At 42.2% G+C, this 26651-nt stretch overlaps 1 protein-coding gene across 1 annotated transcript; it reads right to left on the reverse strand.

Annotated features, from left to right (window-relative positions):
• Nucleotides 1–1442: 1442 nt before the first annotated feature.
• Nucleotides 1443–24554, reverse strand: hdac9b (histone deacetylase 9b). The gene is made up of 11 exons (XM_020093174.2): nucleotides 23765–24554; nucleotides 16838–17079; nucleotides 16303–16471; nucleotides 14775–14898; nucleotides 14534–14655; nucleotides 9441–9572; nucleotides 9005–9120; nucleotides 7402–7524; nucleotides 6322–6499; nucleotides 6009–6223; nucleotides 1443–3523 (listed from the first exon to the last, which is right to left on the reverse strand). Exons 1-11 carry the CDS (start codon nucleotides 23871–23873, stop codon nucleotides 3185–3187), a joined length of 1869 nt encoding a protein of 622 aa, XP_019948733.1. The 5' UTR covers nucleotides 23874–24554; the 3' UTR covers nucleotides 1443–3184.
• Nucleotides 24555–26651: the final 2097 nt, after the last annotated feature.

The following is a 26651-nucleotide window of genomic DNA, read 5'->3' on the forward strand; positions in this document are numbered from 1 at the left end:
TGAGGGCACCATGTTTGGTAATAATAGAGAAGTGATGGAGTAAATAATTAATTCACTCACTTTGAATGAGTTGGATTTTATTTGTAAGGACTTTATTTCTTAGGTTCTCAGCTATAAAACGTATTTAGGAAATAATGCACTAAATAAGTTGAAAGTTGACCAAACACATGAACTCTGGTGCATGTGTTTAAAGCTGTTAGGTGCAGTTCATGTGGCATGAAGATATATAAACCCTGGGTTTTTAAATGTTGACAGCCGTAAAGTGTTAAAAACACATTTTACTGAGACCGAGTTATTCTCACTTCAGAACACTGAAACACTAGTCTAATGTTTGGCACGACGTGTGAATGTAGGAATTTGACTTCTCGGTGGTTTTCATTTGAAATGACTTGCTGCTTTGAGATTTTAGACTCTGCAAAGTCATCATCGCCGTCATCCATCTCTCATTCAAGTACGTGCACACTGCATCCAAACGTCTATTTTTACAGCACTGTGGGCGATAAAAACTCGGCCTCCCTCACTTAGGGTCTAATCCATTTAGAGGAAATAAGTGAGCTTATGTCGTCCTTACTTCCTTACACCTTTAAAAAATGCTTGTTTGCTTTTACAACTGGTTCTGTGCACAGCTGGGGAGGGGCCGTGCAGATGGATTCATGCTTCATTATTTTCTCTGCCTTTGTAACAGCTCATTTAAAATCACAAGGGCCTGAAGCCCGAGACAGATGGAGTCTACTTAAGAAAGAGTCAGTGTCTAATTGAACTGAAATACCTCCTAATGTGCAGAAACACGACACCTCTGCAAGGTTCATATAAATGTGAAGTTTTATATATTACACGATATAGAATAGGTTTTGCACCATAACATGTATAGAGCTGTACACCTCACACTCCATACGACGGCCTCCTATCATAGTTTGGCTGCTTCCTCTAATTTAAAGATGCTCTCATAGTGGTTGTATTTGCACAAAGCAACATTAGAGCACGAGTGAAATTTTCCAGTGTCATCATTGCGTGTAAAGCATATCACGCAAGTCCCATGACCTAAGCCTGCTGTGAAATTGCTCAAGCTCGGTTTTAAGTCTCCACATAAGTCATATATCACCCGCTCGCGAGCTCACCTTATCTCGACTGCTCTAATGCAGCCATGAGGAACCTTCGCTCACTCACATCAAAGAAATGTTTTGAAAGCCTCTTAAGCTCCCTTTAAAGGGTTACACAGATCCCCCCCCCTCAAATATGAAGAGTCGGGTTATAGGACCCAGTGTGGGAAAGGCAAGCTGAGCTAATGATTTGGGCAGTACACTCGAGACGTTAATTTCTAAATAAGCAGAGAGTGTCGTTTTTGAATTTACAGGATGGAAAGTTTATTTCTGCAAGCTGCGTACGCTGTGACAGTAAAATGAGACGCAAACACATAAATGACGAATCTGCAAGAGACGCTGTCAGAGGTAAATGAACTTTATTTTTAAAAAAAAGATTTTTAATCACACAAGGCAAAAAAATAACAAGAGAAGAAAAACTGCAAACCGCTATGAACAGACCACATGGACAGGATCCCCCCCCACACACACACACACCCACCGACAGCGAAGGGGGTTCTCGTTACGACCGAATCAAAGGGAGCGAGAGAACAAGACTCACATTGTTCTGATTGTGTTTACTTACACTAAAAACATTACGGCCGGACAATCTCCAATGTACAGTATAAGACAAACAGTTTTGATTTTCACATGGATCCACACACAGAACCTCATACTAGCATTTTTTTGTTTGTTTTCTTTTGTTTTAACATTTAGTTGACGGTACAAATGAAACTGGAAGGTTTACAGCTATGCAATACATTTGATTGATCACTTTAAGACAGAGTATACATGTAGCAATGGGCACTTTCAGGGGGGAAAACAGGCTTTTAAAAAAAAAAAAGAAAAAAAAGAAGAAGAAGCAAGGTCCCATCCAGGGTGGTTTTTTTGTTGTTTTTTTGTTTTTTGTTGAAGTAACATCAAACCTGCATATTGAGGTAACCATGCCACGAGGGAATACGAAGGAAGCGATTCCCTTTAAAAAGGACTCCCTTCACCATATCCCCACTCACTTTGTAATTCGTCTTGACAGTAAATCAATTCTCGAGCCTGGCCCCTTGGACTCCTCCAACCCTAGGTCCTCCTCTCTCAACATTCCTGCACACATGAATCACTCCAACTCCTGGCTTCTAGAAGGCATTTCCTGCCCGGCCCTCTCTCTCTCTCTCTCTCTCTCTCTCTCTCATTCTCTCTTTCTCTCTGACTCCTCTGCTGAAAGCCGGACAGGAACCCGGCTCAAGCTTTGATTTGGACCCAGAGGGAGAGAGGGAGAGAGGGAGGAGAGCTCGGCTTAGCGCACGGGGCCCTGGCTCTACTCAAAGAGAGAGAGAGAGAGAGAGAGACATGGAGACTCGGGATGTGTTGGGAGATGCCTGCACACCCAGGCAAGGATTTAGTGCTTTATCCTTCAAATTGCAATATGAGCAGCGGACCTTATTTCCAATGGCAATATCGCTCCCAAGTCTGCCATGAGGGAGCGTCCTCTGTTTAAAGGATTAAAGTATACATTCTCTCTAATGCAGATGTTCCATTATTTCAGTACTGAGACCACTTAACATGGAACATCGGGTCATGTAGTGTTTCAAACTCGTAAACACGCCGTCAGGACTTTGTGATAATTCTCGACGCTGAAGTGGATAGAAGAGCGTTCAAATATTTTATGGCAAAAATGTACAAGACGGGAACATAAGTTGGCTCTTCGAAGCTGTACACCTGTTCAACCTTCCCTCTAGAAATCATCTTTGATGCTAAAATCCACAGCATATGTACATGAAACTGGTCGTCACTTGATGACCAAAGCAGCTCTTTAAAAAGAACGGTCTAAATTCTCTTTCATATTATATACACATAAAAGTGAAACGTACATATTTTACAGAGATCACTACACGAAGATCACAAATGGAGAGTCTGAGAGCGTGGGACGAGTGAGTCTGCAGCTGAGTGAGACGGGGTCGTGACAGGGAGAGCTGGCCTACTGTGCAATGGCTGCTGTGTGTGTGTGTATGTGTGTATGTGTGTGTGTGTGTCTGAGATGTCGATGCACGTTTGTAGAGACTTGTTTGTCTGCGAATGTTGTGAGTGTGTGATCTCATCCTCTTCCCTTCTCAGATCATGGCTCTTATCACCAGTCTCCCTTTGACCTGGTGGAGATAGGTGCTCTGCACTGACTCTAAGCTCGGGCCGCTCAGCGCCTCGTCCTCGCTGTCAACTGGCTCCTCCTTGACCCTGATGACCCCAAAGTGGGCGTCTGGGAGCTCGCCACTGGAGCCACTGCTGCTGCTGCTGCTGAGCGTGTGCTTCCGGATGACTCCTCCAGGGGGCAGCCTGTCCTCCTGCATGCTCTCCATCTGCTCCCCATGCTGCTGCTGCTCCTCCAGCTCTTCCTCCGACTCCTGCAGGTGCGCATTGGGCTGACGTAACTGCTCTATGGACTTGGACAACAGCTGCAAAACACACACACACACACACACTCCACGTCAGTGATGCTGTCATGCAGCAAGGGAACTTAAAATAGCAATTCATGTAAACAACAATAAGCAAGTAAATATACACAAAGAGCAGCACAACGTACAATTCTTATCTGTCTATTTACAACCATTTAATAATACTTTGCTGTTTTTAATTAGATGTCTGGATTTTAAGTAAATATTTCTTTTTTCAAATCTCTCAGTAAATGAATGGAATCAAACTCTTAATCTCTTTGAAAATATAATCAATATCTAAATGTAAATCCAGCAGTAATCAAAAAACTGGATGAAACACAAAGTTGACTGGGAGGTGGAAACTGTGGGATACACAAGGCAGGTGTGAGTTTTTTCTAATGTTGATATATCGAGTCTGACGCTGAATTTTTGCTAAATGTAATCATGCTCTTACAATGGAACAAAACACAAAAGACCCAAAATGACATTTACACAACCACAGGAAACCGCAAATGAATATCTGCATTCAATAAAGCTACTGTAACTTTATTAATATGACAAAGGGAAACGTCAGACTGATGCAGAGCCAGTCTCCTGGCTTTGGAAAAATATATTTTAAGGAGGTTTAAGAGTGGAAGCAGATTAGCTGTTGTTCCTGCTTTTATATGTGGGTTAATAACCGAGGAATAATGGTGGCTGCCCCAGGTAAGTGGATTAGTGTCACTCGTTTTATTTTTATAAAGTAGGGGTCAGAAAGTTCAAGGTCTTTTCTTATGTAACTTCCTGTAAACTGTTGTTAAATTCTCCAGCAAACAGTTTGTCAGCATGTTGCTGTACAGACTTGTTAAGAAGATACCAGAGAGCAAATCACACAGTGCTGCATCAAACTCAGTGTATCTGCAAGCACTTTATGAGCACATCAAACTACACTTTGAAAATCATCTGTCCCTCAAAAGTCTGAATTAAGATTTTCAGATGCACGTGGGACTAAGTGAAAAAAAACGGTCTTTAACAGCTACAAGCTAAAACTCTTTTGAAACACTGGATCGTTCCTTCAGGTTGGGCTCAGAGGCTAACCCACAGCTAAAATCAGTGACATCTAGATTTTAATATGATGATAATGAATAATAGTGTCAAATCATTTTTAAATATTTGTTAGCAGAAACAGAGGCACGTGGGTTTCAGCCTCAGTCTGACAGAGAAACCCCGTGCAGGGAGATGTTACTGCAGCTTTGTTTAATCAGAACCACTGAAATTGTGGCGTGACACAATTACTCGACCACAAGAGGGCTCCGTGAGCAGGCTGATAAACAGCTGGTAACCACAAACATTACTGTCTACAGAATGTAGGCCTTGTATAAATATCCCTTCAGCTACAAGAATTAGCCTCCTTAGTCTGGCATTAGCAAACGCTGTTCATACCTCTTCTTAAAATCCTTAAGCTCTTGTAAATTTCCATTAGTGCCCCCTACTGTTGCAGGCACTATAGGATGTTTAAAAACAACCGCAGACAAGCCTCTGCTAGGAAATTAATTAGGGCAATGTTTTGGCGATCCCTCTCAATAAACACGGAGGGCTCATCCCTGATTAGTGGCCATTTATAACCTCCACTGAAAGAGGCTTTACTCGCGATCTCATTGGCCTGAGTGATCGTGGCAGCGCACGTTCACGTGGTCCCGGACAAGATGTCGCAATTATTCCAAAGCTCTTTTCAAATCAAGTGAACAGTGTTGAGTACTTTTCAATCACTGCAGCCGGTATTTAAAAAGATCTTCAGCTGCTGTTTGACGCAGGGAAGCGTGTTGGTCACCTTCAGTGTCACACAGGAATTCAAGCAGTCCTGTCTGTGCTGTATGATCTGGAGTGTGCTTTTGCTGCTTTGTGCTTTCGATTACTTCCAGGTAAGAAATGCTGTATGGTTCCCATGGCTCGTTCAGGACCCAGCGTTGGGACACATCAGTATGTGAGCTCACACAATGCTGCCTTTCACAGTGTCTGCCACCTCACACACGTCCCTCACCAGAATAATTACACTCTGTGTAAAGCGAGGTCACCTCGGCTGGCGTACAGAAACACAAATATTGCCACAGAGGAACAAAATGTATTCTGGGCACTTTTCCTTCATTTGAACTTAGCTTGAATTGAATTTCACAGAGTTAGCATGTGAACAGCACTGATGCCTTAAGCTATGATAACAGAATTAGTGCAGGGGAAGCATTTCTTCCCCATTTGAAGTCAGGCAGAAGTTCTTTGCTTAGCAGAAAAACACCAGGATTCCAGGGAAGAACAGACTCGGGCCCGGGTCTGTAAACCTGAGCTACCACAGATGCTTTTACAAAAGGCTAAAAATAGATCTGCATTTGTGTGCTGAAAATGATTAAATCAGACTCCCTGCAGTAAAATGAGCTCTCAGGAGACGTGAAATGGAATACAAAAATGCTGCAAGAAGCAATCTGAAAGTCAAAATCCTCCCCTGTGATTTGAATATCGATGAACAGCACAATACCTTATTTATGTGGATCTGCTGCTGGTACTGTTTCTGCTTCTCCAGGAAGTGCTGGTGTTGCTGCTGGATGACAAGTTGGGCCAGTGTGTTTTGGGGCAGTGGAGCCGACTGGGTTCGGTTCAAGGGCCGGTGTTTTGGTAGCTTAGGACGACTGCTGGAGGGGCGATCCTTCATGGCCAGAGGGGACTGAGGGTGGGACGACATGGAGCCAGGGCCTTGACAGAAGAAAAAAATATATATTTAATTAAGTTTTACCAAAAATAACAAGAACACATTGTAGTGTGATGTTTAAAGACAAGGAAGGAAGACTTACCAGAGGAGAGGATCTTCTGCTGCCTCATCTGCTCCTTCTGGAGGAGGTGTTGGAGGAGAGCCTGGTGACTGGGGCTCACCTTAGACTCCAGGCCTGTCTGAAGAGGCACGGGGCCCAGGAGATTCCCAGGCAGCCCATGTCTGATTTCTGTTGATCTGTCTTTCAACCCCATGGCAGCCTGAGAGAGGAGAAAGTTAATTGTTAATTGACTTTACACATTCTGTGCATTAGGACTGTTTATTACCTCCACAAAGGAGGTTTTAGTCTGTTTATTAGTCTGTTAGTTAGTTGGATTATAGCAGGATTACACAAAAAGTTTGGATGTAGATCAGAGAAGAACATGGATCCAGATCCGATTTTTAAACTTTCTTTAACATTGCAAGATCAGGTCATCATCTGTCATCATTTTTGTTGATTTATCAGATACAACTTCATGGTTCACAATGAAAAAAATAAATGTTTAGCATGTTTAGGGGGACTGATATTTATGAGTGTGTGCAATGTGGTGCAGATCCAGACCTTGTGAATTAAAATGTGGTTTCATTACGGAACTGTTGGGCCTTGGCGGAGGTATAAAGTCTACTGAGTGCCATTCTAGTTAATAATAGTTTGTAAGAATTATATCTGTTCATTTCAACAAGCCAAGTTCAAATATATCAGCTGTTTCTTGTGAATGAGTTCATGCTGAAGTCCATCAATGGTGAAAGTTGGTGCAGCTGATGAACAGGCCTCTGTGGAATGTGCCAGAGAACTAAAACGATGATAAATCATCTGTTGTGTTATCAGGAGCTGCACTTCAGTGGCTTTGGACTTTTTAAAACTGTGATGAATGAGGTAATAAGGGAAGATAAGAACATGCTGGACACAAGACACTGCAGAGCAATATTTATCTAAGGTTGATAAAATCATTCGGGGCCACAGGTCAGAGACCTGCGGGCGTAGAGAGCCCCCAGACATCCACTGATGGTTTCAAACTGAGCTGAAATGCTTTGCATCATTGAAAAACGTATCCGGTGTATTAAAGGAAATTTCAAGTAAACATATGGGTTATCAGAGAATGTCTGCAAAATTTGTACTCACGCTAATGGGTGAGGACGCAGTCGAAAGCCCCAGGGAAATGTTGGGTAAGGAGGGAGATGTGTATAAGCTCAGCATGGACACAGAGCCCTCCGGTCGGAATAATCTCGGCTGTGAAGGCCATCTCTGGATCAAACACACAGGACAGAGCAGAAGAGAGAGAGAGATTTAGGAGGAGGTGATAGATTTAGAAATCCCACAATGGAGAAATTCGAAAAGGCAACATGAGCAGTGGCGTAAACATTAACGCACTATGACGAGCAACAGCCCTCCTCACTGCCAAACGGAAAGGTTTGAGTTTTTATGATGGATGATAGGAAGGAGTGGCAGGTAGCAGAGGATTCCTGGAGCTTCACATAATGGCACCGCTGAGGATGATAAACCATTATAAAACAATCCAAACGTCTGAATCTACCACTCCACCCCTCAGTTCTTCAGGCCCTGATCGGCCTGCTGCCTTTTCTGACTCTGCGGTCTCCGCCCTTAGGCTACTCTCTCAGAGAACATCAGCACTGGGGCATACTTCCTGTACCCAGCAGAGCAGTGGACCAGCATGTGGTTTTGGAACAGCCATGTTTATCCTTCCAACCCCTACCAGTACTCAGTGACCTGCATGTGGATATCCGGCCCATATTTGACCCGAGGGACCCGTTCCCTCTGAAAAAGGATACCTAATGTAACGGTGCATAAACACGCCTTGCTTTTGCAACAGGCATGAGGTCTACAGGCAGCCCCGCGGTCCACCAATGACTTTCATGAGAGCCTCGGCTTGGCCCGATACAATAGCAATCCTGTCTGTTTATGTTGTTAGCATGTGGGTGTCTTTGGCTACCAGGGCCTGGGATATCAATTAGACTCCACAGTTCCTCTGTCTCCCTGAGCCTCAACCCTCAGCCCGGTGTCAGGGCGTCTCACCCTTCTCTGTGTCGCCGGAGGTCCCTGGGAGAGTAAACAGCGATGGCTAAGGAAAACACAGCTGCTCTGTTAATATTGTTCTGAGATGTGTCATATCTGCCACCCTCTATAATGCTCGGCTTTGTGAGCTCGGTCCAAAGGGAGCTCGAGTCTGTAACTCAGCCATGAATCTATTGGGAAACGCCTCAGAACCACTCAGTACAGGCATGCAGCCAGGCCAATGACAGGAACACCACTATAAGCCAACAGCAACCTTATAGCCAAACTAAAGATGTTTTCTTTTTTTTTTTTTTTGCAAAACATAAAACTGATTGTACTGTACATCTGGAAAAAGAAAAACTACTGGATAAAAAATGTGCAGCATTATATTTTTTATTGTTGCTTTTTTCTCCCCCATCTGTGTTCAGAACCCTAACATTGATAGAGTCCATTTATTTTGCTACATAATGTGTCATCTTTACGCAAGTGATCAGACATGCGGGTCAAGCTGTGCCTCTTTAATGTCAGTGTGGGGAGCCATTTTCATTGGAGTGTAACACACAGAGGCTGTTTTTATAGCTGCGAGCAGAAGGACAGACAGGCATTTACTGCCCTGACTTAAAATTACAGCTTTGATATTACACGATGCCCGTGCAGAACGGCAGAAGTTAAGCTTTTTTGTTTTATTTTTGCTGGTGATTTACAAACGTACCTCAGTTTTTGTGGTAGTAGGCAGAGAAGAGGGTCCATTTTCAGCCCCCAAGGCACTGGAGGCCCCTATGGGAGAGCTGGGGCCGGAGCCAGGGGCACTGTTAGTGGGTGTAGAGTCTAGGAAACATCAAGGAGTTTAGACATGGTGTGCATGCTCTCGCTCTATACACAACACACACACACACAGAGGTTTGGCATAACAGCTGCAGCCTCACAACAGTTTAATGTGTACTGTCATGGCTGCCTGATTACAAAGGTCTGTCTTAACGCTGAAGTTAAGTGTCCAGTTCTGCAATAATGACACTAAGATGAAGGCTTGTATTGTTTACAAAGAGCATTTTAAACACCAGATAATGTGATAGAGACAATTTCACGCAGTTTGACGTATGGAAAGTACTTCTCAGAAAGAATATAATTTTATATTTTTGTATACGCACCCATTAGCTCTAAGGCCCTCTTCTTATATGGAGTCATGATGTTTCCTTCTCTTCTCTTAAGCATCGGACTGCTCCTCCTCTCTGCAACTTTCTGCTTCAGTCTGGATCGTACCTTCAGGTTGGGCTCAGAGGCTAAAAACAAAAGGAAGAGATATTTTTACTTCAAGTCTCATATTACAGTATTTGGAGATATATCTCAAATGGAGACAAATCATCCGATCATGTGTGTGTTCTGCGGCTATTTTTACAGAGCTGAACCGTATGCTTTTATTCAGCCTGAATGAAATTAAACATTATCAAAGCAAACAGTAACATCATAAAATAAGAGGAAACTAGAGGAGAAATAAAAAATTCTATAAATCAGTTAAAAAATAAGCAACGGCGTCGCACTCTGACATGTAACGATTTGAGTTTCAGTGAAATTCAGGGCAGGTCTCAGATAAATTAAATGAGTCAGGATTGGGCCCATTTCCACCTCATCTGGACTAAATTAGGTTGAGCAACACACAGGCTCTAAGTGAACGAGTCCGCTACCTGCCGCCCTGGTGACCACAGTCTGATACAGTAGCAACAGTTAAACTAACACAAAAACATGGCAGATGTTTCAGGCTCTCCCCACGCCCCCCACTACTCCTAATGCAAAACAGAGATACCCAAATACGCCGTCCAACACACACACACACACACACACACACACACACACACACACACACACACACACACACACACACACACACACACACACACACACACACACACACACACACACGCCTGGACTGATTCAGACTTACAAATTCAGTCCGTCAGTGTTGACAGAGAAGCTGATGTAATATTCTGTGCAACAGACATTTTTGTTTTAACTGGTATTAATGATTGATTTATGAGCTGTTTTTGTCAAATATTGGCAAAATGTCTCACATAAGATAATTTAATCACTTTTAATTTTTTTTATAAATGATTCCTGAAACTGAATATTATAATAATAAAATTAATCCTGCACAATGCCATTAGATTACATTTAAATATAAGACTATTACAGACTATTGAGTCCCTTGCTAACTAAAAAGTCACTTTTAGGAAATCATTGAGGACATGACGTCTGAGAGCTTGATGGTAGTTACATGTCTGATAAAAAATAAATGTATATTAAATAAATTTATTTAAAAAAAAATTAAAATCGTCTCATATGTCTGTTTGTCACTGATGTGATGGAAAAATTATATATTGCAAATAATTTAGCAAAGACTGGAGCTTGAATCAAGTCACTGAATGAATTATAAATACTGGGAGAATCAGTTATATAAATGCAAGTATATCCTTCTTCTGCGCCTGGCTGCTGAGTCTTACGCCCGTCTAGTCACAGTGACAGTGAGTCAGTGGGTCAGGATGTCTCATATGGACTTCCCATCAACCCTTTGGACATGGAATCCCACAGCTAGCTTCACGCACTCAAATAAAGAAGCAGAATGGATAAGCCGCTCCTTTGACTGAAAGCGCACAGAGCTGCATTCAAGTTATACAAACCTGTTGTTACACAATAGCCAACCTGTTTAAATTATTTAGCTCGAATCAATAATTAAATAAGTCTCTCGCAATGTGTACAACATACAGCTATACATACGGAAATGGGGCTATGACGTGTGCACTGCAGGGTAAAGAAGGAGGGATCAGCGATGGGGCACAGCTAGGAGAGTGGGCCAGATGCTGCTATTTCTGGCTTTTGTCAAAAGCAGCAAAAACCTTCTTCCCTAATACGTGGCACAGACCTCTAATCCTGTGGGTGTGAGGTAGAATGAAATGAAATCGAGCGAGGGAGGAAGAAAGGAGGCAGGAGAGATAAATGGAGAGAAAACGCTGTTGGGAGTCGTATGAATCTGCTTCACGCCCCGCTGCCTTGATTGCTTTCTATTTTTACACACTGCTGCCACCAAGCTACGCATCCCAATTGGTCGCCACGGGAACGCCAGACAGCAGAGCAGGAACAAACACTTTCTCACTGGTCTCCATGGAAAAAAAATGCTCTGGAGCACGGTGCAACAGGAGGCAATGATGGCAGCGGCGAAGTACGTGCCACAGACACAGAACACCTGGGTCACCTCTTCTGCGGCTGCTCGGTTAATAAGAAAAACACACAGCGATACCTGCAATATCACGCTCATAAATCAATCACCTTATTATATTGAGAAGTGGTGCTGCAGGACTGAGGCTTTGTCAAGTAATGTGTTATGTTATCTCCACTTAATCAGAATTGGAAATCTGCCGTCACCGTGTCTGGACCTGGACACACGGCTGTGGAAAGCTGAGGTGTGGGTTCTTGGAGGCCTGCAATGTTTTTTAAACGATATTCTTATGTAACTTGAGGCTGAATTGGGGGAAGTTATGCTTGCTGGTTGCAGTTTATTTTAACACAATATAACACTGGTAACCAAAGCTTTTCACAGATCCTCATATTTTAGATATTCTCTGCCATAAGATCTGAGTTCAATTCTTAAATTCATGTTTCTGATATACACGATCTTATAACATTCTGCTTCAGGCTTTACAGTTTTACCTTTGCCGAATTATTTAAAAAAATCTTTCCTGCACCTGCTGAACGGTCACATTTGGCAACTGGGTCAAGACCAGAGAGGGTGTCGCACGTCTTACTGCTAAGCTGCAACTATTCTGGGCACAAACTACGGCGCAGCCTTGGTCCGGTCTATTCTGGTTACTGGAAGTGAAACGAAGAGGATATACCAAGTAAACAAGTTCATCACGTGAAATTCTTCAAAGAGCTTTTTGTTTGTGAGGGGAAATTAAACCAAGGTTATCTTAGCTGTTCTGTGTATTTAACGAAGATTTCACTGTTAATGGGACGACTAATAATGTAAAGAGAACACAACACGTATTGTTTCTGTTTCAGATTTGTATTTTCAGAGCTAGTTTTGTCATCTCTACTGATTAAACATGTGTATTCGGTGCTATAATATTGTCCTGCATACTATATTAATGTGCTTAACATGAATGGAAGCTGGATTTAAGCACAGAAAATGTAACTTCAGCCACTAGGGGTCTCACAACCAAATTAAACACCCTGTTACCTTAGATAAAATCGTGGATTTCTCTGGCAGTGAACATTGTTGGAAAATGTTTTGGATATTGTAAGTCAACAAAATATATAACATATGAGTAGTAATTTTTAGACATTTTAGTGAAGAATTTTTACATATTTATATCTTAAGTTATCACAAAGGTTTCAAAAAAATGAAATTTGACTATTAGCAGGACAAGATAATGTGTCCTCATTATTTCCTGTTTCCAGGGAAAATAATGTAAGTACATTATACCTATTTGAATAAAACTCACATTTTTATCAGCTGCTAACTCAAACCTATATTTCATATTTAAGCCTTAGACACAGGACATCATAGACCTCAGTGTGAACCTCGAACTCGACCTGAGAGAGATGATTCTTTGCCCTCTGGCCAAATGAAGGAGTGGAACTCTTCACACCGGAGCACTCGAGTCATCTCCACTTTGTTTTCAGAGAGCTATCTTTGCTTAAACAAACAGTCCTGTCCAGGTTCATCCTGCTCGTGCCAATCCTAACTCGGCAAACACCTGCCAATCAGCTATCAGCGACAGCTAGTGGCTCGGGGAAACAACACTACCTTTGTGTGTCCCCCCTCGCGTGCCAAGCTCTCAGAGGACTTTAATGAAGACAGACAGGAAGTGGGGGAGGAAGGCCTGAGCAGGAAATGACCACATATAGATTCAGGAATTCAAAGAGCAAGAAATAGTTTTTTATCAGTGCAACAGAGTCAGGCGCAGACACTGGGGAGATGAGTTAACCAGGAATGAAAGGATAAAAATGTTGTGTTTGAGGAGAAGAGAGCAGTTGTTTGCTTAAACCTGCTTTTTTACAGTGTGAGACAAACAATGTTGCAGTACAAAGCCTCTGTTATTTTATAAAATATGTCTTCAACTGGTTATTACACTTGTGAGTCTAAAGGTAGGTTCTAAAAGTGTAAATATATATCTTTAAAAGAGGTATTTCTGTTTTAAAATGGTGTGATTCAAAGAAATTACAATAAATAAAAGTTGCCATAGCTTTCATTTACCTTTCTGATATTTAGTCTTGCTTTGCAGTTACTTTAATTTACAAGATATAATTTCTTTGCCTGATCCTTAAATTGTGTATACACGCAACATGACAGGCCTGTAGTTAAATAACTCAACAAGTATAATTGTTTTTCACTGTAATTACAAGAGACACAGAAGGGAAAGGATCATAATGCAATTTGGTGACCTCACAGCCCAATTATGAAGTTTGGAGCTTGGCGAGCACTTGCAAACCAAGTGAGGCGGGAATTATTCTTATTTACACAGTCGTCCCCAAAGGGTTCCTCCGACTTTAAACCAACAAACCTGAGCTGCTTTTTGGTGGAAACCTGCGTTGTTTTAAAATAGTTTTTAAAGCCATAACTCAGGAGAAATTAATCTGCTTTAATTCTCCAGTTCACCACAGAGGAGTTCAAAGGGGCCTCGCAGGTTGGTTTGTTATTGTAACATAGGGACAAATGTGGTTTCCTTTAAATAATGGCAAGATAATTTCAGTACAAATAACAGTAATTAAAATTTAAACTTGTGAAGCGAAAACACGCGATTAGACTGCTTTGCTGGCCGCGTTCAGCTGGTATGTTTAGGAATAATCCAAATAGAAATAAGGCAGGTTTAGGTTACGTTTCTGGCATGCGTCACCCCTTCTGAGAGTTTTGTGTCGAGCCCTGGAGGAAAGAGGAGGGAGCACGGGGTCATAATGAGCCTGACTGATGTCATTAGCAGGTCATCAGCAACCTCAGGAAATACTTGCGGAGGACGCCGACCTTTTGATTGACACAGGTCAAATAAACGCTAACTGTATTAAAAACCTAGCCAAGTAAATGGAGAATTAATAATACACAGCATCATTTAAAACACTCATGATGAAATATTTTTACTTTACTGTGTGTCTGTGCACACTAATGTACAGATGTGTTTGAATTTTTGTCTGTGCTATGTGTTGAGTGTGTGTGTGTGTGTGTGTGTGTGTATGTGTGTGCAAATTAGCAAACCTGTCTTCCTCAAGGGGAAGTCGTCCTTGCTCTCTATGGGTGATGGCAGAGTGTACTGGCAGTTGGGGGATGTGCCGCCCAGAGGAGAAGAGCTTTGGTCCAGTGATGTGTGATGAGAAGACCTGATCACACAGATGATCACACAATTGATTTAAATACAGTTGTTTATATATATAAATAATATATATAAATATATAAATATAAATATATAATTTAATTCCAAAACAGCTAAAGTACTTACGTGTACCAGAGTTTTGGGTGGTGCATGAAAGAATGACTGGCTCCATTAGTAGCAGGGTCCTTGGCTGATTTGCTCAACAGAAACTCTTGGAGTTTCTGCTTCACTTCCGTACTGGCCACTGCACCTGTGAGACCAAAAGACGGAACCAAAGGGATTGGGGTCACCCTAGGGCTATGACTCATGACATATTATTGCCAATATAACATTAAAAATCAAATTGTGACCCTTCTGTGACTCATAGATTTCGTCATCTGTTTCCCTATATCACATTTAAATCACTGCTGGAATTGAAAACTGCCCTGAATCCCCAGAATTCCATTTTTTTCTCTATAATCTCACCAAAAACAGAACCCACCACTTATGTAGGGACATCTCCCCCTAGTGGTCTATGAGCACCATATTAGTTCAAGCTGCTGAAGTGATACTGCCGAGCGATGTTCTTTCCCACTGGACGGCTACAGTTGCAGGGCACAGTTTCAAATTACCTGACCCGACAAAGTCCTAGATCTAGTCTATTATTAGCTATAAGGTAAAAACAGATATGAATCACTCTCTAAATCTATTTTGATCAGCTATTGAGAGATATGCTCTCCTAAATTCAAAGCTTAAATGTCACCTGCCAACCTTATGTCATCAGTTGAATGTTCCAGTTCAGTACCATCGTGTCATCATGGTACTTCTACTCTTGTATATTTCTCTATAGCTGATGAATTAAGTTAATTTCAAAATTGTGGTTTGCCTTGTTTCCCGGCTGCCTGTAGGACAGTTACATATCATATTGACATGTTTTTTTATCCCATTGCAAATTGAATATCCTGTGCTGTGAGAATGATTTACTGTACATAATTTCTTTATTTACGTACAGCTATACTGCTGGATATAATCCCACTGGCCACTGGATATAATCCCACTGAGACTGTCATTAGTCCTGTTCAGGGAGAATAGGTGATCTTAAAGTGCTGCCAGATGGCAAATAAACACAGTGATTAAAAACACCCCTTATATTACAATACAACACAATATAATTTCATGGCTCAATTATAGCTAGTGTGTCAACATAGGCCAATGTGGACCTCAATGATAATCCTAACATATGACTGGAATACTGTGATTATTTATATACTGGTTGCTGCAGAAGATAAAAAGGGGAAATAAAAACATTATCAAATGTCATATCAGTTGTTTTTAAGTACAACCATGTCTGTCGATCTTTACCGCAAAAAGATCTCTGAATATTTCAGTAAATCATGATGATGATAACAGAGCATTTTTATAACTCTGTATGAATACTGCATATGAGTATTTTCTCATTCAGTGCAACATCCAGCTACAGGATACCATTCTTATAGCTGCTCTCTGCATATTATGCTCAGGCCCCACTCTAAGAAAATGCATTAAAAAGATGATTGAAAAGGTTGAGGGTTATAATATCAGAGCCTCATGCTTGCTTTTGCCTGGGGGCGTCAAAATAGCTAATTCCGTCCCTGATGGTGAAGAGATCGTGACGGTGGCGGTGTCAAGCTCTTACTCTCTCTGGAGCGCTCCTTGCCCCTGAGGCTCAGGCTGGAAACATGCTGCTCTCGTCGATGCCTCTCCTGCTCCTTCTCCTGCTGGTTCTGCTGCTGCTGCTGCTCCAGACGACGCTCCTTCTCTGCGAGTTCCTGCTGCTGCTTCATGGCCTGGAGCTCCTGCTGGAGCTGAGGAAACATGCAGGCCTCGAGTCAGCATGAAGCACACTGATAAATGTATTTTTAAAACAAGAGTGGCTCCTATAAACTTCTGCAGTCTCTGTTTTGCTGTGATGGACTGATCTGTACTTGTCTGTAAAAACAGAGCTCATGCTGGGCTGTAATGTCTTGCTCAACACCCTGCCTTGCTGTGCTGTGAGTTTTCTTCTTCTCTACACTGTGTAATGTTGATGTCCTGAGCCATAATGTTTTTCACTGATCTGCACTATGCCATGCTGTGGTGTGCTCTGCTGTTTTCTACACTGCGGTGTTGTGTTGTTCAGCCGTGATCGCTGCTGTGCTGTCGTTCGTACAGCTGTTCAATGCAACTCTGACCTTAAGGTGCTCCTGAAGCTGAGCCTGATGCTGACGGGTCAACTTCTCATGCTGCTTCTGAAACTCGCTGATTAGTAACTGCTTCTGGATCTGCTGCTGCTTCTGAATGAGGAGCAGCTCCTGCTGCAGCTGCCTCTCCCACAATCCTGGGTCCGAGCCTGGCCCCAGCATTCTCAGGTCTGTGCGCAGGTCCAATGGAGATAGGGGATCCACAGCCAATGGCACGTCAGTCTTAATGTCCACTGAGGGAAAAGCAGAGGAAAAGAGGTTCGTCAGTCCTTTAGTGCATCTTTATTTTTATCAGTCCCAATCAGGCAACAAATAAGGTTGAGTTAGGAAGGACAGGAAAAAACAAACATGAGTTTTAAAAATGTTACATTTAAAATTAAGGAAAGATTGAAAGAAAGCTCAGAGATAATCGCTCTCTCCCATGATCCTCAGCAACCTGTAATTATAATGTCACTGTAAACACACTCAGGATCACATCATTCAGTAAGGTCCACTGGGAGCAGCTGTATAACAAACTCAATGGACATTTGGCACGAAACGTTGGAGTGGTCATTTAAGTATTTACATAAATCCTATCTTTCCACTGTTTGATAAATAAATAAAGGCAGTCCTCGGAACATCATGCCGACATCCCTCCTCAACATAAATGATTTAAGACCGAGTCGCTTGTGAACCTGCGTGTGTTTATGAATTCATGATACTGCGATGATTTCGTCTTTGACTGCAAATGTGTGCATTGGTGAGAGCTGCCTTTGTCTCTGACAACTACCTACATTACATGTAATTGCCTGATACAAAGTGAGAGGGCATCCCTTTTGTCTCTGCGCTCTATATATAGCCTGTTCCACAGAGAAAATCGATTTCCAGTTAAGAGCAACAGAGACAGGGCTACTTCATCACTCAGTTCCACAGAGGATGATCAGTAATTGTACATTATGCTTTTTATGTTTCACACATCTGTGTCCAGCTGAATTTGTCAACTGGATTCAGTAAGCTTTCTTTTTTAAAGAATCTCATCTTTTACATATAGAAAAAGCAATTTAACCAGTCATTGAACAAAATGTCCAATTCTTGAAAAGAAAATGACATGTTCGGTATGCCGATCATGGTGTGACATTTAAGGTAGGGTGAGTATTGTCCAGACTGTAAAATGTCTCATCGATTCAGAGACGACAGAAATATTCAACCCTGCTTAAAATTCCAGTGGCTGGAGGGAGATTTATTGAGTGCATTCATTGACTTAATCTTCTCAGGGGTCACATTTAAGAGAACAAACACAAGCCATGTTACGACATCACCGGCTCTTTGGAAGCACAACAATTAAATGACACATTGTGAACAATCTTTTGTACTTTGTCCTGTTATGTACTCATCCTCATAAACTATGATAAAAGTACCAATTAGAAGAAGTATTAACGCTGGGTGTAGCCATCAATTAAAATGCAGCGCCCTAATGCTTGCTGATGCCGTGAAGCTCCCCGGCGCCCATTTGTTTTGTCGTGTAGCCTGTTTTTCATTGCCACCATTCCATGTGTATGCGGCGGTGATGATTATAAATAGAAGCATAAAAGCAAGTGGCGCAATCCTGGTCTGTGACAACCCCCACACCCTAGTATCCACCACCCTAACTTGCCGCTGCCATGGCAACGGTGGCGACATAATTACGTCTCTCTATCCTGCAGATATCGAGTCTCGCTGCATGTCATCTCCTGCCTACAGTGGCAATGTGACATGTTGACTATTATATCAGCTTTTCAGCTCTTATATAAGAAAGGAGTCCCCAGCAGAGAGAGACAGGGAAACGTTACAAAACCCCTCCAACACACACACACACACACACACACAGACGCACACATTTTTTTGGAGAGAATCAGCAGCTAAGTGATATGATACGTTTTTCTTAAAACACCTTCAAAGAGTGTAGACAGCTACAGGGGAGTCCCGTGCTTTAATTTTTCTCTCTATGTTCTATAAACAGCTCCAATCAATCCAATGACAAGAGGAGGGCAGCGGCTCGGCAGACGCAGAGAACAGGCACCTGTAGAACACACTCTTCTCTCCTGACAGGGAATATTAATCTTAGCTTGTAAGTACTTGACAAAGGACTATTTTCTCGCTGTTCCAGGGGCAGCCATGAACCTGTGAACCGTTGAGGGGCTCGGGGAGTCAGGCAGTCTTAGTGATACTTTGTCCTAATGGACCTAAATATAGCAAAAAAACACACATACACACACCTGCTGCTTCTGAGAATTCACCACTGTGATATCTAATTAATCTCACATTTCATTCTGTAACCTCACTGTGATTGGCATTAAGGATCTCCACTTTGATCAGCACATCAAGCTGAGCCTCTATCAGAAAATCGCAGATAGTGGTTTAACAGGATGCAGAGGGGGAGGAGGAGGAGGAGTGTGGAAGCTTAAGCAACCTTTGATGACCAAGGCCGTATGAAATGGCCCTTGAGGAAACCACAACAGCCTCCTGGGTCTGTTCTATTCTTGTCCACTGTCTGTCCACCGTGTCGGCGAGAATAACTCTAGATGGGATGACAATGTTGAGGGAACATAATAAGGTCCTAAAGGTAGAGACTGGAGAGACAATTGTTCGGGGTCTGGTGAAGCCTCTAACCAACACAAAAATAAATAACTTCCATCTTTCATAATTGTATTATTCTTATTGAACACACGAAAAGGGTCAAATTATGCTTCTTTCTCTGAACTGTACTCAGAACACATTTGAGTTTCATATCTGCTGCCCAAAATGTACAGTAGATGCATTTAAGTCAAATGCACAGAAAAACTACCTGGAACTGAACTGAACTGTAAATACTCTTCAGGCAGAGGAGAATACGGAACCACCAGTAACTAGGGCTAAATATAAATGCTTTTCTGAGCAGGGTCTTAATATAGACAATGTGCGAAAGTCTGTCGCAGTTGTGAGGCGGCCTGCTCGATTTAACGCAGGCAAAAATAAAAGCACAGTGTTGCATTTATGTAACTTTTGGGTAAATTCTGAGATGATCACTCTCGACGAAGAAGAGACAACCATTACTGGTTCAGTGATCCCGCAGGGCCATCGGTGATCATGACCCGTGATCCGAATATATTCCGGGTGAAAGTGAGACGTCTCCTGATTGGTGGAAAGTGCACAGAAGTGTCTTCAGGCACTGGTAAACAAGAGATTTATGAATGACAGGTCCCAAATTTGTTTTTAGCACAAGGGCGCGACAAGCACCCTGCCCCATGCCCAAATTCCTCCCTGTGGAGGGCCTGCCAGAGGGGGATTGAGTGACTCACGGCCAGTGACCACACTCCCACTGCAGCGTCGCACCGCCAGTGTCCCCAAAGTGTTTATTTCTATAACCGATATGCCTCTCATTAGCCTCGGTGGTTGTTAGAGTGACAATCACAGCCTTAATTTGAGATGTTGGATGGCGGTCTTTTTTTGCCTCAGGCCACATTAGCAGTCTTCCCACCCTGCAGGGAGAATAGATGCACATCACAGTGACATTACTATGACACGTGAGGTGTCTGGAATACAAAGACACATACAGTAATGTACCATCAACACAAGGCATCACGCAGACTCAAATTGGAACTCACCGGCTTTAAAAACAGACATGAACATTTCAGTGAAAGCTTTTTTTATCCATCTACCACATAGAGTGACAACTTGCAAGAATAGGGAAATATTAATATTATAAACATTATACCGCTGAATATAAATGGTGCAGCTATTCTTACACTGTAACACATCTAGGTAGCATCTGCAGGCACAATTTGATGTCACTGAATAAGTCAAATAATATTCACCTCTGATTGTAAAAAAGGAAAAACGTGCTTAGTGGTGAAAAGTAGGTGCTAAAACAAATTATATTAACATTTATATGTATTTAGGCAGTTGGGCTCAGTAGGGTTGATTTTCAGTAATAACACTTGTGAAATTAAATGAAACAAAAGTTTACCTGGAAAAATATCAATTAATAAATTACTAGATACATATATTGGTATTTCTGCTTTGCAATATGCATGTAAAGAATTATGTACCTGAACTTTGTTACAAAGGCTATACCTGCTCTTCTTCAATTTAAGACCAGTGTAAGTCCCAAAAAATCACCACAACTCATCTCTAATACAGGAGGACCTGCTGCTCCATCAGTGAAACACGTCAGTAAATCTGAACCCATCATGACACTGACCATAGATTAATATTCCCTTAGTTTTACTTTTTATTGCAGGTGACAGTCAACATAATGGTACACTGTGTGTTGACACTGTAAACATGTATGTTGCGAGCACATTTAATGTGCCATAGAGACGGTTGTTGATCTAAATTCCCTGTCTGACAGTATAAATAGAACCAGAGATACAGAAGATGTTTGAGGGCAAAAATAGGCTGATGCTTCGAACTGCAATGTGGTGCTGGGTCTCTCATTAAGTGCCTTGTTATTTTGAGCAGCTGGCATGTCTAAAGCAGGAAACAGGTCTTTATTTTTAAGACTCAGGCTCGTCCTTGCAGCTGAGCCAGAGCTGTGGCTTTGCAGGCTATCTGCTAACAAAGAGAGCGGAGCTGAGACCACCACAGGTCTTTCACTAAGGGGAGCCAGGGGTCCGACTGTTACCTGCCCTGCCATCATGCCAAATAAAATGTGTCTTATAACAACAACACACAAAACGACATGTCCTTAATCTGTATCCAAGCATAACAACGGAGATGACATAGTGTCTATTGGTGTCCCTCTGTCCGGACTTTTCATCATCATTAACCAAATACTGGCACCAGATCCCCCAGTCAATACAATTCCAGATGAATCAATCACAGAGAGTCAACTGTCTCCATTACCCTGAGCAACAGCAAAACCCTGAACTAGAGGAAAAGCATCCATTACCATATGCTAATAACACAAGCTGTGCTTTCCTACAACTGAATTTTTTTTGCAAAAAGTGCAATGTATTTTTATTTGGACTTTTTGTTCAATATGCTCTTTGCTTAATGGTTTAAAATAAATTAATTCATTCTTATAATGATCAATCAGTAATGACAAAAAAATCCCATATTCTTTTGTATTATTGTGCACATGCTCCTGAGCAGTGGGCACTTGAAACACGGGCGATAAACAGATACAGGACACAGACAAGAGGACTTGAAAGGTGCAGCATTGTCACTGTCTCTATTGAAGGGAGCTTGCATGATATTTTACATGATATTTTGCTCTCAGGGGGGAAACTAATTAGATTTCCCTTGTTGGCGAGCTCATCTGAGGGCCGTTTTTGTCAGGACTTTAATGTTACTGACACTGATCAAAACATTGCGCCTTTTATTTTCATGCTCCTCTTGAAATGCAACAGCAGAGAGGCAGAGCCTGACATAAATGTCAAGAAGCTTTAGACAACAATGCACAAATAACGTGTTTAGATGGCACAAGGATCACTTCGCCAAAAAAACTTTCATGGCAAAAGATTAATACCCTAAAACACATAATAATCACTTACTTTACACCTGGTACACAGCATCTTACACAGATCATGTTAGGCATTGTCAGGTGATTTACTATAAAGTGGAAAGAACAAATTAAAACGGGCGAAGATTTCTATTAATACCTGTTCCAAACTGCGGTTATATCAGGAGCATGCTGAGATGGAATGATAACGCACAGACGCCTAATCTTAGCAGGCTAATGCCATAAGCTGAAAATAACTCACCTAAGAATAGCTGACCCACAGAATAAGCAAGGAGTCCGGGTTCAGGAGCTCTGTGTTATAGCTGTTGTTTGGTTCACAGGCCGCTGAGACACAGTGCAGCCCAATAGTCAAATAACCTGTTCTATTGACAGAGTGGAATGTGTCATCTCTCTGTCATCCTCCTGTTTTATTTTTTAAATCTCCTCACGTTAAGCCCAGTGCCTGTTTGTCTGAAACCAGACTTAAGGCTGTGTTTTTTTATTTTTAAGGTTTTATTTCACATCAGAAATACTCGGTCACAGTAAATACACATTCAAGAAAATCTGTTAGATTGGTTCAATAACCTGTTTTGCCCTCTTGCTGTTGGCTAATTGGAGAAAATGAAGTGAGAACTCATATTTTTCAGTAAATTTAGCACTCACATGACGCACTTTCTCGTTATGCATTCATCTGAGTAGCCCACATGACATTTTTTGAACACAATGCTTCAACTCTGAACTAAGAAAAATTTTGATCAATAGCCACATGCCAAAAGAAGAGGATGAATCTAAGCAAATAAGGTGTGACTCATCTTGAGTCAATACAGTGAACAGACGTTACTCATACTGATGTCAGTCGTGTACTCTTCAATTCAATTCTCTGGACTGTGGTGAGAGAAACCTTTCAGTTGTCCCCTCAGTATTTTTCTCACAGTTTTCTCCTGTTCACTGAAAAGTGCACTCTGACATGGACAAAACACAACAGCCCTTTCATGTTCACTGTGACTCATTCCAGGCAGGCAGAGCATGGGAATAGTGTTAACACATTTCCTCCTTCTATTGGAAAAACAACACTCTTTGTGCATGTTGGATGAGGATAAACACAACTTTTTCGACATGTGTTCACCCAGATTAAAAGCAGCCATCCCTCTGAGACACACAGTTCACAAAGCAGGAGTAAATACCTTGATTCAGGAAGAGGAGCCTGATCCTACCACGTTGCTGTGCTGAGGAGGTTTGAGTTTCCCTTTTCACACAGAATGAGAGACCAGCTGAGCGCAAATAGTTGAGAGGACGTGGGAGAGCGAGGGAGTGAATGTGTGCGAGAGAGGCACAGAGGATGTGAGACAGCAGTGAGAAGTAGGAGCGGATTCAGCACTGGAGGAAAAGACAGGGACTGGAATGCAAAGAAGGGAGGGAGGGAGAGAAAAAGAGAGAGATTCCTCTAAAGGAGCAGGAACACCGGGCTGTGTGATCACCTGAGTTGTTCATGTTGTGCATCTTGCTCTGGTTGAGGAGCTGCTGGTGTCCAACGCGCCCGTCTGTTGTGGAGAAACTTGACTCGCCCTCGTAAATCGTCTGCAGCATACTCCACTCAGCGCTCAGGTCTCATCGCCAGCCTTGTGTTTCCTGTCACCAAGAGCCACCCCTCAGCCACTCAGGGGAGAGACCACGACAACAGGCAACTCTCTCTCCCTTCCTCTGCCTCCTCCTCTGAGAGAACCACTCTTGCTGTGGAGCAATAACACAAACTGCACACTCCTCTCAGCAGGCTGCCCCTGCCACTAAACACAGTGTTAGGAGAAGAGCCCAGCTTCTTCTTTTTCCTCTCCTTATCAGCCTCTCTCTCTGTGGCTTGTTCCTCTCCTCAGCAGTGTGTCTGAGCAGAGACTGAGGAAAAATGCAAAAGCCGGGTTGCTAGGAAAACCGTGTACCACGTACTGAGCACCTCACTGAGGCAAGTAATGCAAGCTGGGGAGGGAGCGAGCTTCATTTGCATGTGAATCAACAACTGCGTGGCCCACAGGTGACAGAAATAGAACAATGGCCAGCCCTGGCTAAAAATAGGTCAGGCGAGGCACGGGGATTGGAGCAGCATTGATGCGTTTAAAAATACCACACCAAACACAGCTGTCTTCTTCAGCTCCTGCCAGAAGGCATGTCTCCTGACTCCCTCTCTGCAGATGGAGGCTTGATTCCTCCATCTCTCTCTTTTCTGATTTGTTGAACCAGTCTCTCTCATTCGCTCTATTTATGTCTCGGGTTTTGTTCTCTCAGGTACATGGGAGGAATGATCCATATTTGCCTTGATGTAGTGAAAAGAAACACACACATAAAGCAGCAAGACATGGCTGTTGTATCTTATCTGATTCACAAAACATGAAAATCCACGTACTTCCAATTTACAGTATAATGGAAAAAAATGTATAGAAAAAATATAATGCTACAAATAACAAAGCAACACTATCTTTGTAAACTCTGACAAGACGTGTCAAGTCAAATGAGACAGCGAAGGAACACTGTGTTCATTTAAGTGTAACCTCAGTGCATTAGCTCAGTGTGTGTGTGTGTGTGTGTGTGTGTGTGTGTGTGTGTGTGTGTGTGCATGTGGGGGGGTTCAGTGTGTATCCAGGGCAGTACTGCTACTCAGGAAGCATGCTTTCAGCTAGCTAGCCAAGAAAGCCAACAGTAAGATGCCATAACAGCATGATCCCAATTTCAAAAGCCTCTCAAACTGTGTCAAGAACACCTCTCCAGGATTACACAGCCCGTTTCCTTGAAACACCCATGCTACTGTTTTACGGTGGACTTGAGAAACAACAAACAAGACACCACAGTGCACTAACTCATAATTCTCAGCACCCAGTGGGACTTTTTCAATTAATATGACATCCCAAACATGGCCGAGATCCACGGTCAATATAATCTGACTCCAGCCCATAAAAGTCAAGTCAACTGTTCAGTCGGACCACTGACGTAGGGCTGGGTTTGTGGCCAAGCAGCCTGTGCCTTTAAATTTTTCATCTTCCTTCATAATTTGACCTGTCCCCCAGCCAGAGGCGTGGAGCCAGCGCGGCTATTTTTAGGTCCTGAGCACTGACGACTGGGCTACAGAGCGAGAGAGAGAGACAGAGAAGGAGTTTTACTGTGTTGTTTCAGCTGGACAAACATTTAACCCCTCAATCCTTTTATCACAGCACAACCAAGAAGCCAAGTAGGAAATGCACAGCTTGCAGGCTCGCCCCAGACATAAGACAACTCTCTCTGATATACGTTGTGTAACCCATAATCAGAGAAAACAGGGACTATTTACATTCATTGTTATTCCTTATTTTTATCTTAGATAAAAAAAGCTCAATATAAAATCTGAATAATTCATTCATTCCATTTTTATCAGTAAAAAAAATATTTTCACAGAACCCTGTGAGCTAACCAATACTCAAATTCTAACCAAAATCCCCCCTTAGTGACACATTACAGATTTGGCAAACCCTTGATCTTTGTGAATTAGGTTTGGCATAAGATGGTGTGAGAGATAACAAGCTTTCAAGTCCAAGGTAATGATGGCTAAAGACCCAGAGCTCCATCTGTCACAGTATCTATCAGAGCAGGCGAGCCCTAACCCTATGCGGCGATCTCAACATAGGCTGAGGCATAATTAATCAAAAGAGGAACTAGAGCTGTCACATGAATGACAATTATCAAGACCGTGGAATCCTTATTTATATAACATGACAGAGCGATTTTGTCTGAAACTTGACCTAAAATTAAAAAAACCTGTTCTGCAATTTTCCCATTTATGTGCTCATTCACAAATGCAAAATAATACTATAAGTTGCAAACTCAGAGGCTGCCATTCAATAATAAAATAATAAAATTTCTGTATCTGAGTTGGATTTATTTAGTGTCTTGTTTTGTTGTTGTTGTATATTATGAACATGAAACAAAGATTTGTGCATTCATTTGTCTCATAAAACCATAAGGAATCAAACTAATTCTGTTGTAGATAATTATTTTCCTGTATCCTTGATAAACCTGCCCTACTGTTCCCTTAGCAAAAAAAAGAGCCATTTCACCGGGACATGTAAGCTGCGATTAACCTACACTTTTTATTTATAACTGGCTTCCTGGGGCTGATGAGGGATTGTGAAATTGGAAATAGCTCTGTCCAATAGGCAGGGTCCAGTAAACCTGCAATGTGGCAAGCCCATTATAGCTCCGACTGCGTCACTGGCGGCCTTTGTCTACTTTAGTCCTATTAAAGCATTTAAGTGTGAACGTCAGCGTCCCTGCTGGAGAGCCACTTCGCTCAGCTCTCTCCGAGGCCGGGGCTCAACTCACTGTCACCTCCCTCATATCAAACAC

The sequence above is a fragment of the Paralichthys olivaceus genome, chromosome 13 (genome assembly GCF_024713975.1).
Source record: "Paralichthys olivaceus isolate ysfri-2021 chromosome 13, ASM2471397v2, whole genome shotgun sequence".
Classification (NCBI taxonomy): Eukaryota; Metazoa; Chordata; class Actinopteri; order Pleuronectiformes; family Paralichthyidae; genus Paralichthys; species Paralichthys olivaceus.

Excerpts from the sequence above, each read along its gene's own strand:
- hdac9b (XM_020093174.2), bottom strand. The coding sequence starts at position 23,873 with ATGCTGCAGACGATTTACGAGGGCGAGTCAAGTTTCTCCACAACAGAC. Across the intron at positions 17,080-23,764 it reads GCACAACATGAACAACTCAG|TGGACATTAAGACTGACGTG; the intron begins GTGATCACACAG and ends CTTTTCCCTCAG. Across the intron at positions 7,525-9,004 it reads CTACTACCACAAAAACTGAG|AGATGGCCTTCACAGCCGAG; the intron begins GTACGTTTGTAA and ends TGTTTGATCCAG.